General features: G+C 40.2%; 1 protein-coding gene across 1 annotated transcript; it reads right to left on the minus strand.

Moving 5' to 3' along the window:
• Positions 1 to 7,380: 7,380 nt before the first annotated feature.
• On the minus strand, positions 7,381 to 14,870 carry skor1a (SKI family transcriptional corepressor 1a). Its single transcript, XM_028601423.1, has 8 exons — positions 13,113 to 14,870; positions 12,461 to 12,551; positions 12,292 to 12,363; positions 12,052 to 12,114; positions 10,248 to 10,322; positions 9,991 to 10,065; positions 9,273 to 9,338; positions 7,381 to 7,750 (listed from the first exon to the last, which is right to left on the minus strand). The coding sequence occupies exons 1-8, from the start codon at positions 14,868 to 14,870 to the stop codon at positions 7,653 to 7,655; spliced, it is 2,298 nt and encodes a 765-aa protein (XP_028457224.1). The 3' UTR covers positions 7,381 to 7,652.
• Positions 14,871 to 17,231: the final 2,361 nt, after the last annotated feature.

A 17,231-nucleotide genomic window follows, 5' to 3' on the forward strand; every position in this document is an offset into this window, starting at 1 on the left:
AGCAGACTCCACTGTACTCTTAACTTGAATTGTTCATATTAGTGTAATCTTTCAAATCTTACAAAAACTGTTCGAACTGGGGGAGTACGTAGATCAGCGTATCATACTTATTAACGATGACAAATACAACCTCCCTCTTATTTATCTTTTTACATATTGTCCGTAAATAAGCTGGCAGAAAAGCAGAGATAGTTGTACGTGAAAGTTCTGGTATCACCAAGATGATCATATATCAAAAGGAATGATTTACTAAATGTTTGTGGTGAGCTGAACTGTCTGCTGTGGTCCTAATAAAACCTGAGTTTCAAACCTGAGTTTATGACCCAAGAAGCCCACCATCGCTGGTTCCTTCTGTGACATTGAAGTTTAAGGTATGTGTTAAAGGCAGAGGGATGTGTGATTTTTACAGAGCTGTGATAGAGTGTGTTCTCACATTCTATATCACAGTGTGCTATGGAAACTGCAAGATTGGCCAAGCATCTGTGATATTTATAACACCTGCATGCTTAAGATGGGTCTGAAAATGACCACAGACCCCTCTCATCCAGCCAATATGCTTTTTGTCCCCCTTCCTTCAGGAAAAATGATGCGTAATTAAACTACTTGATTCCGTAACAGCACCAGACACTTGTGTTTCATTTACTCTGTTAGAGTATTTCGATATGTTGAGGCAGACGTGTATTGGTATTGTATTGTTTTTGTCCATACAAGCACACACCAAGACAAATTACAATCAAGTTGTCATTTAAATGGAAATAAATGATTGAATCTGAAACTTGAAAATGTGTGCTTCTTATAAAAGTTTGGAGAGCAAGCATCAGCTGGTTCTGTACTGAGGGGTACTGAGGACATTTTGCTCGGCTCCACAGAGGTTTTTTTAAAATTACTTTTCCACGGAAAGTTCTATTTTACACAACAAGGTTAGTTAACTTATAATGGGGAGTACTACTCAACCCTTGTATAATGCCATCTGTGGCTTTGGAGGGAGATTGACAAAGTCTGAAATAAAAAGAGCTGGACGTAATACAGTAAAATTAAGTAGTAATCACTTTCTTTGGTTATGTGCCCTTTTGTCAAAATTTGAACATTCATACTTTTAATTTTTTTAATTATGAGACCCTGCAAAAGTGCAGAATAGAGAACAAAACGTTGTGTCCTTCCTGGATTGTGCCTGGAGATTTGAGTATTACATTTTACAATTAGAATGTTTTTTCACCAGAATAATGGAGAATACTTTGACACAGCATTTGGGCATTGATGTTGGAAAGTGAAATAAACAATATAATCGAACCTTTAACTGAATACATAAAATCTGGAAACTCCAAAGTGTTAATATAATATGAAGGCTTGGGTAGAGTAGTGGTCAGTGCCTGAATTGGTCCAAAAAAGGTGGCAGTACCCTAATTCAGAAGTTGCATGACATGATCATCACAAGTGTCTTGGATATATTCATATGTATATCTGGTAGGGGTAACCCAGAATAGTCGACTATCTAACGACTCAATCTAAGGAGCCTGATTCAACTACTAATCTCACACTCAACTCATCGCAGTGTCTGAAAATGTGGTTATGGTAACGCACAACTCTAAACAATTTAACTTCGCTGAGAGACGTCAAAAAGTTTCAGTGTTGACTGAGATTGAATATAAATTCCAAGACTGTTGCAAGGCTGTTGCTTACACTTAATAAAGAAAATTACATGCCAAGAGATTGAAGGTTTTGTACATGCTTGAACATTCCTGTTTCCACTTCCGTTGTGATTGTGACATTTTCAACATGTTGAGCACAAAACAACTTTGACACAGTAAATTGGTACAAAATGTGAAAAAAATAAAAAATAAAATGTGGTTATAAGTCAAAGAGTCATTCCATTCGATCTATATGGGGGTGCTGAATGTCTGATTTTACATAAAGGTGCTTGGTTTTTCCTAATAAATCATGATACATAGCCTATTTTAGTATACATATCAGACTGTATTACAGAGTCTATGATATTAGCCTAATAATACCGTTGATAACAATTAGAAGTAAGGCTACTCATGTGGACAAAAATCAGAAGTGCCAGCCTGGTGGGCATCCTCTAGCTCACCCAGTAAGAGTGTTCGCTCCATGTTGGCTGGGTCCTGCGGTGGCGTGGGTTCGAGTGCAGCCTGTTGCCCTTTGCTGTGTGTTGTCCCCCATCTCTCTCCCCCCTTTCCAGTCAATCCACTGTCTCTATATATTAAAGGGAAGAGCCCCCCAAAAAATTATCTTAAAAAATAAAAAGAACTGCCGGCCCGGTGCTCAGTACTGGTAAGCCCTGGACAATTTCAGGCACTCGTAGTGGTGAACTTGGATTTGTATTCCTAAAATACCAATAAAAAACAAGAAAGAGAAAAAGGAAGACATTTGTCACTTGGGGGTTTAGTTTGATGCTAGTGCCTTCTCTATACAATCAGCCTGAAGTACAGTCAGAAAAAATGTCTAAATCAGACACCAGGATGCCGTCTAAAGGACCAGACGGTGACAGGAGAAACTCAAAGCACAGCAAAGGGTTTAGTGCCTGTAAAGCCAGTAGGTGGCGCCATATCATTTCAAATGTAGCTGAATCCAAAATCCCATGAAGTGAACTCTCAGGTCCAGATCCTCTTCAGTGTTTTGTGCTGAATTACTGCCTGTATAGCCTATTTGTTCCGAAGCAATGACATATTTGCTTGGTACAATGGTTTTATAGTTCCACACTGAACAAAAATTCACTATCACACCAAACACATTAGGCTTTATGCCCAAATCCATTTTCAGAAAATGGTCCTTCCCTCCAGGTCCATACAAAGAATCTATTGACAAACTAGTTCTGCTGCTTGTTTCATATGAGAGCGAATCCCAGACGTTTTATTATGTCATTATGTAGCGCTGCCATCTGCTGTATTGTTGATGGCCAGTGATGGGACAGGTGTCCGCTGACCACACATGTTTATACAAGCAAATGATTGATCAGTAGTACACACTGCAAATACTGTGAGCCAATATGATAAAACATCATTCTTCTTTTAAAATGTTTGATATTACTGTGTATGGATTTATTATCTGAGCTTGTGTAAATGCACTCACTGTGGAGCAGCAGGAAAACAAACAGCTGTTTACCTTAAGCACATGTAAACAACACTAGGAGTAATATGGATAAGATCCTCGATTACCGCACTGTTTGTACAATTCTATGTTTTGATATTAATATATATCAATTTACATATGTCATGATATAGAAAATGAACTGAAAAAAAGTTTATGGATATAATATATGGATGAAAAGCTGACTAATCCCAGTGGTAGAAAGAGAGTATTTTTGCTTAAGTATACATTTGAGGTACTTGTACTTTACTTGCATATTTCCATTTTCTTCTACTTTGTATGTCAACACAATTACATTTAATTTAATTATTGCACTTCTTACTAAATTCATTTTACAGCTAAAGTTACTTTTTCAATTCAATACTTGTCTACTAGAATTTAATTAACAATGTGGAATGCTTGATTTTTACTTGTACTTACAAGTACTTCTTCAGCAAATGTATTCAATCAAATTAATGCAAAAGTCATATAAAGATCCAATATTGCCACAAAGCAGTCCTGCCAATTGACATTTTTCACAATGCAAACCGTGGTGAGAAAGAAAGAACTATGAAAAACTCTCTGATAGTAAACAAATTCATATTTTCCCACAGTATTTATGATCATATTGCCCAACCTTAAACAATACTAGATATAAAATCCTGTTGGGCGAGCCAATATATTTGGTTCATTGTTTTGTTTGTTTGAAACATTATTTTCTTCAGCAGCTTTTCTTTAATTCACATATTTTTTTTAAATTTTCAATTACTTATTTTGTCAGTTATTTTGGTTTTTCTTATATGTATGAAATAAACCCTCATCTTCACCAAGCAATACAACATCAATATATCATTAAGTTGTGGTAATATGTAAACGGGGTGCTTTACTTGGTCTCATCTAGTATGTAGTTTATTACCAAAGGCAGTACATGCACCACATAGCAATGTGGGAACACAGGGCACATTTTGAATGAGTGCCTTAAGTCCTAGTTTAATTTTTAAAGTTGCATAATTAAGAAATTATCATGAAATAATTTATCATGCCAGTAGTCATGCAGCTTTCAGTTCTTTGGTCCTCAGTTTACAGTTCAACTTGGAGGGTTTTCAGAAAAGCCTGAAATCACCTTGTTAAGGAGACTTTTTCCCCCACTTGTCACTATGAATGGATTACTGATCGGGCCTACTGGGCCCAGGCCCAGGGACCCCGAGGTCAGGAGGCTCCAGGGCTAAAAAGAGGCACAAAACCACTACAAAGTAAACGTTAAATGACCACAAAGAAATGCAAAACTACAACAAAAAGACCCAATTTTACCACAAAGAGACACAAAATGGCCACATAGAGAAGAAAAAAACCACAAAAATAAGCAAAACGACAACACAGAGAAACAAAACAAGAAAGACAAGCAAAACGACCACAGAGTCAAAATGACCACAAAGACACCCAAAATGACTACAAAGAGATACAAAACAACAACAAAGAAATTAAAAATGACAACAGAGAGACACATGAAGACCGCAAAAAGAGGCAAAAGGAACCACAAAGAAAAAAACTAAACAACTACAAAGAGAGCCAAACGTCCACAGGGACTTACAGTTTTTTCCGATTGCTAAACAACATTGGGCACAACTGGAGTCACATGTGCAAAACTCAAACTACAGTCTGCACTACCAACAGTCACCTGAGCTAAACAGTTCACATCACCTGCAAAACTCATTCAAAGCAACACAACTCTTAACACACGTCTCAAACAGTATGCACAGGCCTCACTGAGATAACACACACCGTCACTCAGAACACACTGAGGGTAAAAACACTAGCATCAAACACCAATACACAAATTACAAAGTTTTTCATCTTTACAGTTTGAACAATTTGAGTGACTTGACACTACTCAATAGTTTATTTAAGGAAAAAAATCTAGATTGTATACCATACCAATTTTTACATAAGGTAAACAAGAGAAATGAAAATCAGCAGTTTTCTTCAATAAAGTATTTTGTGTCTAGTAATTTATGGAATTACTGGGAAAAAAAAACCAAAAGGTACATAACAGAACCAATGAATAGTGTGACTAATCCTGCCTCTCTCCAGCATCATGTGGCAGGTTTTCTTCATCACATTAGATGTCTGCATCATCTCTAAATACTAATGAATGTGGTGTTTCTATTGCTTTCACCTCCATTACTTTCTGAAAAACAGTAAGAAAGCAGTTTTACTATTGTAAAGATATAGTGTTTTTCACTTTTTTATAGCTGTGTACATAACCTCAGACATCTTACCTGGACATGTTGGTATCTTTGCTCTTTTACCTGTTTCTCTCAAACGGTACAGTGTAGAATTGTTTCATTCTTATTTGGTGTTTGTATACAAAAAACACTTTCTGAGCTTTCTCTGTATAAATACCATATATGTTCACTAACTAGTCTAAAATAAGACACTTGCTTAGGCTTTCAGCTAAAATTGCAATCAGCAGTGTTTGATAGGCACCAGACTGAAATCTATTCTGTTTTGAATGTGTGGTTTACAGTTTTGACAGCAGGGTGTTAGCATTTGAACAAAGTGCTGTAAATCTACAGTGTTGTGCACATTGTGGTTAAAGTCATGGGATAAGTGTGTAGAGTTCTGAAAACTGTGTTCAAGCAATGAAAAACGAACTAGAGTTTGGTCCACATGAACTGCTGCTGTGGAGACTGTAGTTAGAGTTTTGCACATGTGACTCCAGTTGTGCCCACTGTCGTTTAGCAATCGAAAAAAACTGTAACATGACCACAAAGAGACACAAAACGACAAAAGAGACACAAAAAGACTTTAAACGACACACACGGCTATGTCACTTGTAGTCGTTTTGCATCTCTCATGTATGAGGAGTGTGTGTGTGTGTGTGTGTGTGTGGGGGGTCTTTTACATGTCTGTGGCCAGAGTCCCATTGTCACATAATCCATCCATGCTTGTCACCGCATATCAACCTTAATCTGAGTTTTCTTAATGATAAACAGCTAAATAAAAAGACATTAAAGCAGCCAATCATTCCCACAGTAGTTCAGTTCATCTTCGCGGGCCTTGTTAGTATTCACAGGGAACCGGCTTAGCCATGGAGGGCAATTACGTTCACAGAAAATTAACATTCATTGTGTGTCAGTGACATTATGTGAGTATCTGTCTCAGTACGAAGCGTCCAGGGGCCGAGAGCCGTGTAATCAATATCTATTAGTCCTCCCATCAGAAGAATTAGATTTCACTATTAGATCAGCCTGCTCCCCTGACTAGACGTCAAACATTATAAGTTGACTGGACATGTCATGCACTGATGTAGCCGCCTAATGAAAGAGATCATGTTGAGCTCAAATACAATATTAGGAAATATGATCCATTTGATGAAGAGTTCTTCTGTGTGGAGGCCAGTAGGTGTCAGTAGGTGCTTACACCAGTGGAAGAAACAGAAAAGGGAAGGATAGAAAGCAGAAAGTGGCTTTCACATTTTATTAATATTGACATGGGTACATACATAAATGGGGAAGGTAGATTGTGCCAGAAACAACAAATGAGAGAAAATGAAATGGAGCTGTGTGAATGGCAGATTACACACACTTTTTTTTTTTTTTTTTTTTTTTTTTACAGTGTCTTCTTATAAAAAACACCACCAGATGATAGGAAAGGTTTTGGTTTAGTCTGTTGTGACTTACAGATGCACGTAATGATAGAAAAAACCCTGAAACAGAGAAAATGATGGGATCAAATTGGTGTTAAAATACTCAGTCTAAACTGTACATGATATCTATAAATGGCTCAACTGTTGTTGTCTTTTTTTAAATTATCACTTCAAAGTTTGTGTGACAGAAAATATTATTATTATTATTATTTAATGTCAATCCTGAACGGCCGTTGAAGTAAGTGCTCATAATAATGTACTCTATTTTAAACAAAGATTTTTGATTAAGGAATTTGGTATAGGACGGCATGGTCAAATTCCAAAATGTTGCCCATTTAAAGTGCTTAACGACATACACAGTGTTACAAAGAATCTAAACGATAAATTAAACCAAAGACGAGATAAATAACAAATATAATGTAAAAACCCAAGACATTCAAACAAGCAACAAAAGCTATAATAAATGAGATACATTTTGAACTTAATATCACAATTATACGAGCCATTGCACATCGTCACGTGATATATATATATATATGTATATAGTGCTGTTTTTTCTTTTCAGAGTAGACTCCTTGGTTTTGAGCTTCAGATCAAAAATCCTTTGAATGAACTTCATGTTTAAGATCTGTTTTAGTCAAGAGTTCAGTTCTTTTTGGGGGGGTGGGGTGGGAGGGGGAGTGTTGCTGCCAAAACCTTCTCCGAGTCTTCACTTCACTCAATCTTCAGTAAAATCAGTGGTGTATCTATACAGCAGGTTGGTAACCCTTGGGTTGCAGGTGGGAGCTTAACACATGAGAGCTCTCGAGGCAGACGAGTGTGAGTTTCGAGTGTGTGTGTGTGTGTGCGTGCATGTGTGTGTCTTTTTTGGCTGAGCTGGGGTCAGATGCAGGGTGGTGCAGGGTGGGGCCGGGCACTAGGGAGGCAGCAGCGGAGGTTTGAAGGTGCAGGCTCCGGTACACTGACGAGGGGTGAGCATCTTGCAGGAGAAATGGTGAAGGGCGTCATGAGCTTCTGGGGAGGAACGAGTCCATCAGTGAGAACATGCAGACAAACACAGACAACACTCACAAATAATTGCTCAGATTACAGGTGTACGTGAATTTTTTTTTTTTTGTCTTTGGCACCTAATGTTAAATGATAGGTTTCCAAGTCTCTCTTAAAACAACACAACCATGCTCATATCTACATTGAAACTGTTTCTTGGCCATTGTAATTGATCCTCCTGTCAGTATTTAACATATGTAACTTAATTTACATAACAACAAACTTTTTTTTTCAAAGCTATAGTGCAGTAATGAGAACAAAACTGTCATACAAACGTTTGAATTCACAACGTTAACCCTGTGTTTAAAACGGGAACGACAAACAGGGCGTTAAATGACACATTAAAAAGCTTTAAAAAGTGTAACACACAAAATTTTCTTTTAAAGGGCCTTCCCATGAAATCACGTTGTAAGTGATGTGGGACAAAATCCACAGTCCTTGTAAATGTAAAAAAAAATAAAAAACACTTCTAAAGTTTAGTTGAAGCTTATTGAAGGCTTCAGCAGTCTGAGTCACACATAGGCATCTTCCACTTGATATTTTTAAGTGTGATTTCATGACACAGAGACAGGTTTTCATCCAAATGTAGTGTCAATTTTAACCGAATTTTCAGATTGGCAAAAGAAAATGAGAATCAACGCACTTTCCCATCCAGTTTGTTCATCGAGACAAACAGAGATGAGAGATGCTAAATTCTCCAGGCAAATGCCATTCAACCATCGGCGCAACAAGATGACGTAACTAAAAGAGTGCCAGTCAAACTCAAACTGTGGAAAACATGATGGAAATGCGGCATTTAAGTTTGTTTCATGTTGAATTAAAGATGAAGGTTACAGTTGCCTCATGGCTCCACACACACCTGATGTTTTCATCGGCCGCTATTTTAAGTCTCTTCAGTGGACATTTTTAACTTACATGCTTCATATACAGTAGATGACAATGTATTCACTAAGTCTGTTTTGTTGCACTTTGTCGCATCTTGCTTTTATCGATACATCAACTTTTCCACCTCAGCCGAGTGTTAAATAATTAAATTTTCAGTGTTTCCACTCAGGCTTTTTTATGTGCACACAAACACATTTATAGACAATGTTTCAGTGCTGAGTGCTGGTGGTGGGTTAGTGACTAAATTAAAAATGTAAAAGACTGTTGGAAGAAAGACACTTAAATATATGACTAATTCAGAGTGCTGAAACCTCAAATTAGAAATTGCTTGAAGAAGGGCTCTCTTTACAGCCATAATGGACAGGAAGAACAATTAAAGTGAGTACTTTCCATGCACATATGGGCATATGTTTGTTGTTTAAAGATAGCCGTGAAAAAAAAGTGAACCTTTCCTTTAATGGTGTCTTACTACAAATATAATTTACACTGATCACAGGAGGTGTTTTATATTAAAGAAAAAAAAAAAAGTAGCACTTGCATATTTATGTTTGTAAGCAGAAAATGACATGTATTCATGTTCCTCTTTTGGTCCAGATAAATTTACCTTTTAGCTTCTGCTGTATTGCATAACGAGCCTTTCTCTCTTGGTCCAACTCGCTGCACAAAGTGTCTATCCAAAAATAAAACATAAATGGTCAAAAAAGGAATTTAAAAATAAAGAAGATTGAAGTGAGCTGCTGCGTTGCATCTGAAGTAGAGGAGTGTAATGCATGCCGCTTGCCCCTATGGTATTTAGAGTGACCCTCTCTGTGTACTTGAACCCTGTATTTAAACATCTGTAACATTAAACCAATCCTTTAACGGGTGGCATTAGTTGCTGTCTTCTGCATGTAACTGATACAGCACTACATAATGGTCTGTCCATTCAATTTTCCAGAGCATGATTTAGGAGAAAATAACCTTTGCAAACAAAACAATGTGGTTTCAGTTTCACCTTCTGATATCTACATAATAATTTACTCGACTGCAGGAGAAGAAATATGGAGTTTACAGGAAAAAGGCTGGACACAAATCGCTAATATTTCAATATGCAAGTGTCACTTTTCCTTTCTTTTTTTAGTTCGGGGCTAATTGGTTCAGATTGGTTGATATGGCATACAGTATGTTACTTAAATGTTGTTTTTGTGGCTCAAATTTGTTTTTCCCATAAGCTTAAAGAGCATTGATCTACATCCGCTTTACAGTCATAATCTATGGAGGAACAAAGTAGAGAGAGAGAGAGAGAGAGAGAGAGAGAGAGAGAGAGAGAGAGAGAGACCAACCTCGAACAATCTGCAGCTGCTGGACCATTTCCTCTCTGTAGGACAGCTCACGCTTCATTTGATCCTGAAAATTATCTGAACAGTACCGAAGGCCACATCAGATGGAAACTCTCTGACATTGTGGGGATACATTTAAAGACACATTCCTGGATTCAAAGAATAAAATACAACTGGCTCTTCTCCTAACACGGGCCGCAAGCACAGGGTTTAAGATGCAAAACACAGCTCTCTGGGACTTGAACTCACTTTTGTCCTACCTTTTAAATGCTGAAATTCTCTCTCCAACTTTTTCCTCAACTCCACTTGTTCCACAAGCTGCTTCTGCAATTCCTCTGCAACGCCAAAAGCCCCAAAAAAAATTTGTCAATTTCAACACCAACTTATTTTTTCATCTGTTGCAAGGAAATGTCATTAATTATTCACCCTAGAACCCTGGCACATACCCCATCTGACACCTACAGGAGGAAGTGATGCAATAAGAAAGCAGGCACCGCACTATAGTAACGTTAAGCTGGCCAAAATATACTCTGACATGGATGACATCTGTGACAGATGTAGAATGGACGGAGCAGATTTACTTGCCATGTTTTGGTCATGCTCCAGGTTGAGAGAGTTCTGGGCATCAATATTTAAGGTCTTAAATGAAGCCTTTGATTTGGATCTATAGGACCTGGGGGGAGGTGGGGGGGTGTGGATTTTATAATGCCCAATAGTAAGGAAAGTGTTGTTGCTTTTGTAACCTTAATAGCAACGACGGAGAATACTTATGGAATGGAAATCATCTACACCCCCTAAAGCCTCCACGTGACTTTCTAATATTATGATGTTTCTAAAAATAGAAAAAAAATCCAATACTTTCTTAAAGGATCAAGCAGAAAATTTTAAAAAAATTGGGACCCTTTACTGGCTTACTTTAAAAGACTTACTGCTTTAACTGAATTTTAAAGCCACTGATTCCACTATTTTGCTATCATGAGTAATAGAAGAAAGGTGTTTTTTTTTTTTTTTTGTTTCTTTATCTGTCCTCCTTTCCTCGGCACAAGGGTTTGTTGTGGGTGGGATGGGGTTAATAGAAAGATGTCTTGTTATAATTGACATTGTAATGTTGCACTGTATATTGCATCTTCTCTAAAACAATAAAAATACTTAAAAAAGAAAAGAAAAAGAAACCATGCACCATAATGCAAATAACCCCCAATAACAACACAAATGGGCTACCTGCAAAAATCGTTAAAAAAACGGTTTCTTCTCTATCCCAATCTACCTCACACCAATTTAATTCCACTTACTATGATATATTTTGAGTTTCTGCACACTAAGATTTATGTCAGGCCAGTAAACCGACTTCAGGTGCGTTTACATCCCTGGTAACAACCATTCCACCGCTTCCCTCCCGCTCGCTGCCACAATAATTGCCATGCATTGCCCGGAGGTTGAGACCATAATAATGGAGTCCCAGGGTTTTTCCAAGCGTTGTAAAATAATTAGCTGCCGTGCCTCGGGGTTATAGCTCTGTTCGTTAAAATATTAATAGCCTCTAAACGATTTCCTCTTACAATAATAAGTCAAAACTCCCACATCTCGTGATTAAGTGGTTAACAACTATGGAAACACTTTAGGCCTAACAAAATGTAAATTGACATTTAGATTTTGGCACGTCATCTTTAGCAGGCAGTGGGCCTTTAGCTGCATTTAAAAAACGAGGTGGAAGGCAATGTTTAATATTAATATAATACCCACGTTTATTTTTAATTTTCCTTTTTTTTTAATTAAACAACTCTAATTCAACTCTAGTTTAATTTTGGGTTTATAGATTTCAGAAATTCAACCTAAACACCATTTAATTGGCTATATTGTATTGCATTTTATTTCTTACATTTAAAAAATAACAAAAGCTGTCTTAATCAAACGTGCTGATCAGGCAGTGTCAGTCGTTCGGCTGCTGTGTAAATATATATTTGCTGGCTGGCAAATTACAAATCAAAACAGGAATAATTACTGATGACAATGAATCACCTGCTACAGATTTTCCTCTCTTGACCCTAAAAAAAAGCCTCTTACCTTTAGCCATGTTCTCCAAATCTCTTTCATGCACGCTGATATCGATGCGTAAAGCTCCATCTGCTGCACAACAGCAACAACAAAGAACTTGATTTAACCTACAAATAAGTCATCTATATAACAAAGATTTCGGAAAAGGCTTCTGAAAAAACAAATACAGTAAAAGCAGATAAAATAGATTTGTATGGGTGGATTTTTAATTTATTTTTTAAAATATAAAAAAACAGAATAATTAGAAACCTTGTCTGTCCTTGTGCTCCTGATAGGATGTTGCGTTGCGTTGGTTCGGAATTTCAGTAACGTGGTGAACACCTAAACATAAACAAGGCGCAAACATTTCAAATTAAAAGAGACAAAAAACGACCCAATTTGCATTAATAACCGAACCATAAATTGGCTAAATAATTACCGTTGGATCTGCGGGGGCTGCTCGAGTGTTTCGACACAAACGACGAAGGCTCGTTCAGGAGCACGTGGCCGTCCTTTTCATGAGCGTACACCTGTAAAATGAGCAGACAATCATGGTCAATAACGCAGAACAATTGGATGTCATTTACTGCAGTTCTTTACATAATTGAGGCCTTTTTGTTTCTTCAAAAAAAACGACAGCCCTGCAATTTGTTGTGAAGATGCTGAAGGTTTTGCATTAAAAACACTAATGCGGTGGTAAAAGAACGCTTTAGAACGGAACAGACAATGGAAATGAACGACGATGCATTAAGGGTTTTATACTTTGATTATCCTTATTGAAAAGGGCGATACATTAGTACAAATGACATCACAAATGATATTTCTCTATGTGTAAACATTGGCCTTGCTGCCTTGCTCAAAGGCACTTCAAGAAGGGCAGTTACATGACAATTTCCCCAGAATGTATTCTTATTAATGTTGAAAATATGCAAATATCTACATCGGGATGTTTTAAATTCCAGGCCAATTGAACGTGATTATATTTTGATCGGCCTCCTCTCTTCTATAAACTATTTTCATATTCTCCACAACTGCGACAATTCGACTTCCCCCCACGGGGACCATTAAAGTTTCATTTAATCTAATCTTACTTCACGAAGAGGAGAGCCATTACGCATCCGTCTGTCCTCATCTGATGAGCCAGTGTGCACGGAGTGCTCCGGTGATGCTGATGCTGCGGGGCTGGAGGCGGCAGGCTGCTCTTGGCTCTCCTCAGCACCCGAGGAGACCCGGTCCGGCCCGGGGGAGTCATGGTGCTCCCCTCCCGGAGAGATCTGGATCGCTTCCTCCTCGTCTTGTCCTCGGTTGGACTCCACATCCACGTCCGGGTCGTCGTCCTCGTCCACCGCGCTGTCCCTGTCCGGTGATATCGATCTATAACTGGAGCTCTCGCTGATAAAATCCGGGGACAGGTAGCCAGGGCGCGCGCCGTAGCTGTCTCGGTTGCCGTAGAGTTTGGCGATGGTCTCCGCGTCTTTGACTACGGGTCTGAAGGCCGAAATGTAATTGATTTTCCTCTGGGGGGTCTCGTCCCCGGACTTGTCCTCGTCGTTCCTGGTGGATGAGGACTGGGAGCTGGAACAGCGCTCTCCGCCGTCCTGCTGATGGGGAGGGTGGTGGTTGGTGTCTTTGGGTGTGTTTGCGCCCCGGTCGCTTTGGTCCGATAGGTCGAGCTCTCCCTGCCGGACGCCCGGCAGCTCTGGGAGAGGTTTGGGTGGAGACCCCGGATAGGGCGGCATGGGTAGGCCGCCGGCTGTAGGCCAAAACATAGGGAAAGCAGGATAGAGGGCGTCCTTCGCGCCAGGCCAAAACACACCAGAGATATTGGTTTTGTTCGCATCAGGCAAACCGTCGCTCTTTTTCTGACACAGTCCATAGCTGGGGAAGCCATAGGGGTGGTGGGAGAACAGGGGTGGGGGGATTTTCTGAAGCATGCCAAAGCTCTTGCTGGGCACTGGGATGACTGGGTAGGTCCGTGCGCCGCTCGACAAACTCAGGTTATTATTTCCCTGATTGTCGTCGCACCGTAAAGTTTTGTGAGGGATCTCAGGGGAACTGGTTTGGGCCAGGCTGGACGAGGCCTGTGATTTCATCGACGAGGACATTCCCGAGCCGCTCATGGGCAGAGTCCTCTTTCTACTCCCCCCGTTGAACATGGCCTTAACATCCTCCCACGCGTGGTGAATGTCATCGGATTGTTTTTTGTCCGTCAGTTTCAGGTGGCGTCTCCACGAATTGAAGTTGGCCGCGTCCGGCTGCAGATACTTGGACTCTGTGGTGCGATGAGAGTGGAAAATGAATTTATTTGGGGAGAAATACATGTTGCAAAAGCTGCACTTGATGCACTTTGCTCTGGAGCTGTTGTATCTGGCGGGTATGAAGCTGCCCCTGGAGCCCCAGGCGCAATCGTGAGTCACATCAAACGCGAAATTTTCTGGTAGCTTTGGGGGGCTGTGCGCTCCCAGGAAGGACTTGCAGAGCCTCTCGGCCTCCCGTTTGGTGATCATGCCGCAGCGCCTCGAGGAGATGGGCATGGCCCCGGCGCGCCGCAGGAGCTCCAGCTGGACGGGGGTGCACTGCACACAGGTGATGCCCAAAGCGACCCGGCGGTTGTGTATCTCGTTGTAGCTGTAGTTTTTCAGCAGGGTGTTGGAAATCTGCGCCAGGCAGAGTCTCTCCTTACCGTCTATGACCAGACATACGATGGGCACCCCGTACAGGGCAGTCTCACTCACTTGGTTTGGTTTGAGGGAGCTGGGGCCGGAGAAGCTCGGTGCGTCCTGCTTTGAACTCGGGGAGGAGCTGGCGTCTCGTCCCGCGTCTCGAAGCTGTCCGGGCATCGACTCCATCCCTGGAAGCCTGTCAATCAAAGAGAACACTGGAGTGAGCCTGGGGGCGGGGAGGGATGGGGCTGTTTGACACGATTCAGAAGCACAATACTTTAAGTGCATCATCTTCAAATTATTTAACTCGTCAAAAAATGGTACTAAATATGTTAAAGACAGAAAAATAGTGTCCAAAATGTGAGTCAAATAGAAATGATACGTGTCATGTTTTTATCCCAAAAAAATCTGGTAAATATGACATAATAATAATAATAATAATAATAATTATTATTATAATTATAATTATAATTATTATTATTATTATTAAGTAGGCTAGCTGTACCAGTAGTAGGCCTCTTAATGTTGACATTCATGGGGCATAATAATAATCATCATAATAAAAGATCATAGACAATATTAATATTAAAAGAATACCACATATAACTAACGTCCGGCTTTTGCAGGAGTTTATATTGAAAAGTGAAATCAATCAGACGTGTTGTTAATCATTTCTCGTATCGGTTGATTCCTCAGTGTATTTGGCCTCCTCTCTTAGGTTATCGTGGATCCTGCGCGGAGGTGGATCTGCTGCTCCTCTTATCTCCAAATCGGCTCAGTCACTTACTGGGCAACTACTTAAGAGTAACATAAGATCCTTATACGTGGATAAGGACAGAAGGAAAATGCAGCCTGAGCTGCGCCAATGCGCTTAGCAGAGAGGAAAAGAACAACTATAAGCTGCTTTTCTGGCAATTGCGCATGCAGATCCACAAGCGCGTCTTTCGCATTGTTAATGAAAGACTAGCCCTATATATAATTAAAGGCTTCTGCGCAGATTAGCCTCAGACAGTTGCTCGGAATTAGGCTGAAGCAGGCCCATCTCACGTTCACCTGCGCATACTTACTTTTTGCATCTCGTCACCGCGGAGGCCGCCAACATACAGTACACGCAAACAGCCCGCCGCGGCTTTAGTGGCTTTTAAACAACCGACATGAATACAACTGTTACACAGGGACTGGTCAACCGACATTAGACATTTAATTATAATCTCATTTTGCAAAGAAATTTAAAGAGAAACTGCAAAATTATCACGATTTCCATCTTAATTGTTAGTAATTAAAAATACATACCTTTCTCTCCTAAATAAACAACACACTCCAACAGGGTTAGGGATGAAAAAAGAAGAAGAAAGAAGATAATTAATATAAATAAACTGATGAAAATGCAAGCCCGGTGAGTCCAGAGAGGGACGATGTTACAGACAAGGCGGTCTGACAGCAGAAACTCTGAGCTGGACTCTTTCTTTCAGTTTATTTCAGTGCAGCAGACAGGACCTCCATCCCGCTGGATCCCGGGGAGGTGAATGGCGTGTAGACAGGAAGCACATGGACACCTCTCTCTCTCTCTCTCTCTCTCTCTCTCTCTCTCTCTCTCTCTCTCACACACACACACACACACACACACACACACACACACACACACACACACACACACACACACACACACACTCTCTCTCTCTCATGCTGTTGATGTGTAATAGCAACGTTTTTTTTTTTTCTCTCTCTCTCTCTCTCTCTCTCTCTCTCTCTCTCTCTCTCCAAGGCTTGCCGAGCTGCCATACACCAGTTTTGATAATTCACAATTGTTCAGCTCTGACGCGCAAACATGATCAGAAACACGCGCCCCATTGACCCTGCTGAGTCCGAATGTTGGCCCTAAAAGACCCCTGTTTATGAATATATATTTGTTTCTACATTTATAAAAGAGCAACAGAACATAGGCTCGCGAGTGGCACTTTGGAGAGGAACAAGAATGACAAAAGGCCCGGGCTCATTTATCAAGTTACACATGACCATCTGTTTGGCTTCCACACCGGCCACGGAAATCAATCTGAGGCCTGAGCGATCAGAAGAAGGAAGAAAGGAAGAAAGAAATGAAGGACAGAAGAAAAAAAACGTCTGTTGTTCGTCATTTTCAGATGTTTTATGGATGGAATCGTGACGATGATGCCTGAGACCCGACTCCAAGCTAAAGTCCCGTCTGCACAGGGGCGTCGGACTGGGGGGGCCTCATGTGAGGAGGGCCCAAAAAGATGCTAGAATGTGGTTACGGGGAGGGGCCCATAGAAAATGCCTTTCTACAGGGCCCAGAATTTTGTGCTACGCCCCTGCCCGTCTGTCCCCTTACATAGAGAAGTGTCGAAACCTACAGCAGGTGGACAGACAGACAGACAGACAGACAGACAGACAGACAGACAAAGGGAATCTGTGAGTGGAAGGAGGAAAAGGCACAACCAGTCAAACATTGATATGTTGAATCATAAATGGAAAAAGAGCCATGCCTTCAACAGAACCCTTTTCCTGGCTGGTCCTACCTGAAGCTTC

The sequence above is a fragment of the Perca flavescens genome, chromosome 1 (assembly GCF_004354835.1).
Source record: "Perca flavescens isolate YP-PL-M2 chromosome 1, PFLA_1.0, whole genome shotgun sequence".
Taxonomy (NCBI): Eukaryota; Metazoa; Chordata; class Actinopteri; order Perciformes; family Percidae; genus Perca; species Perca flavescens.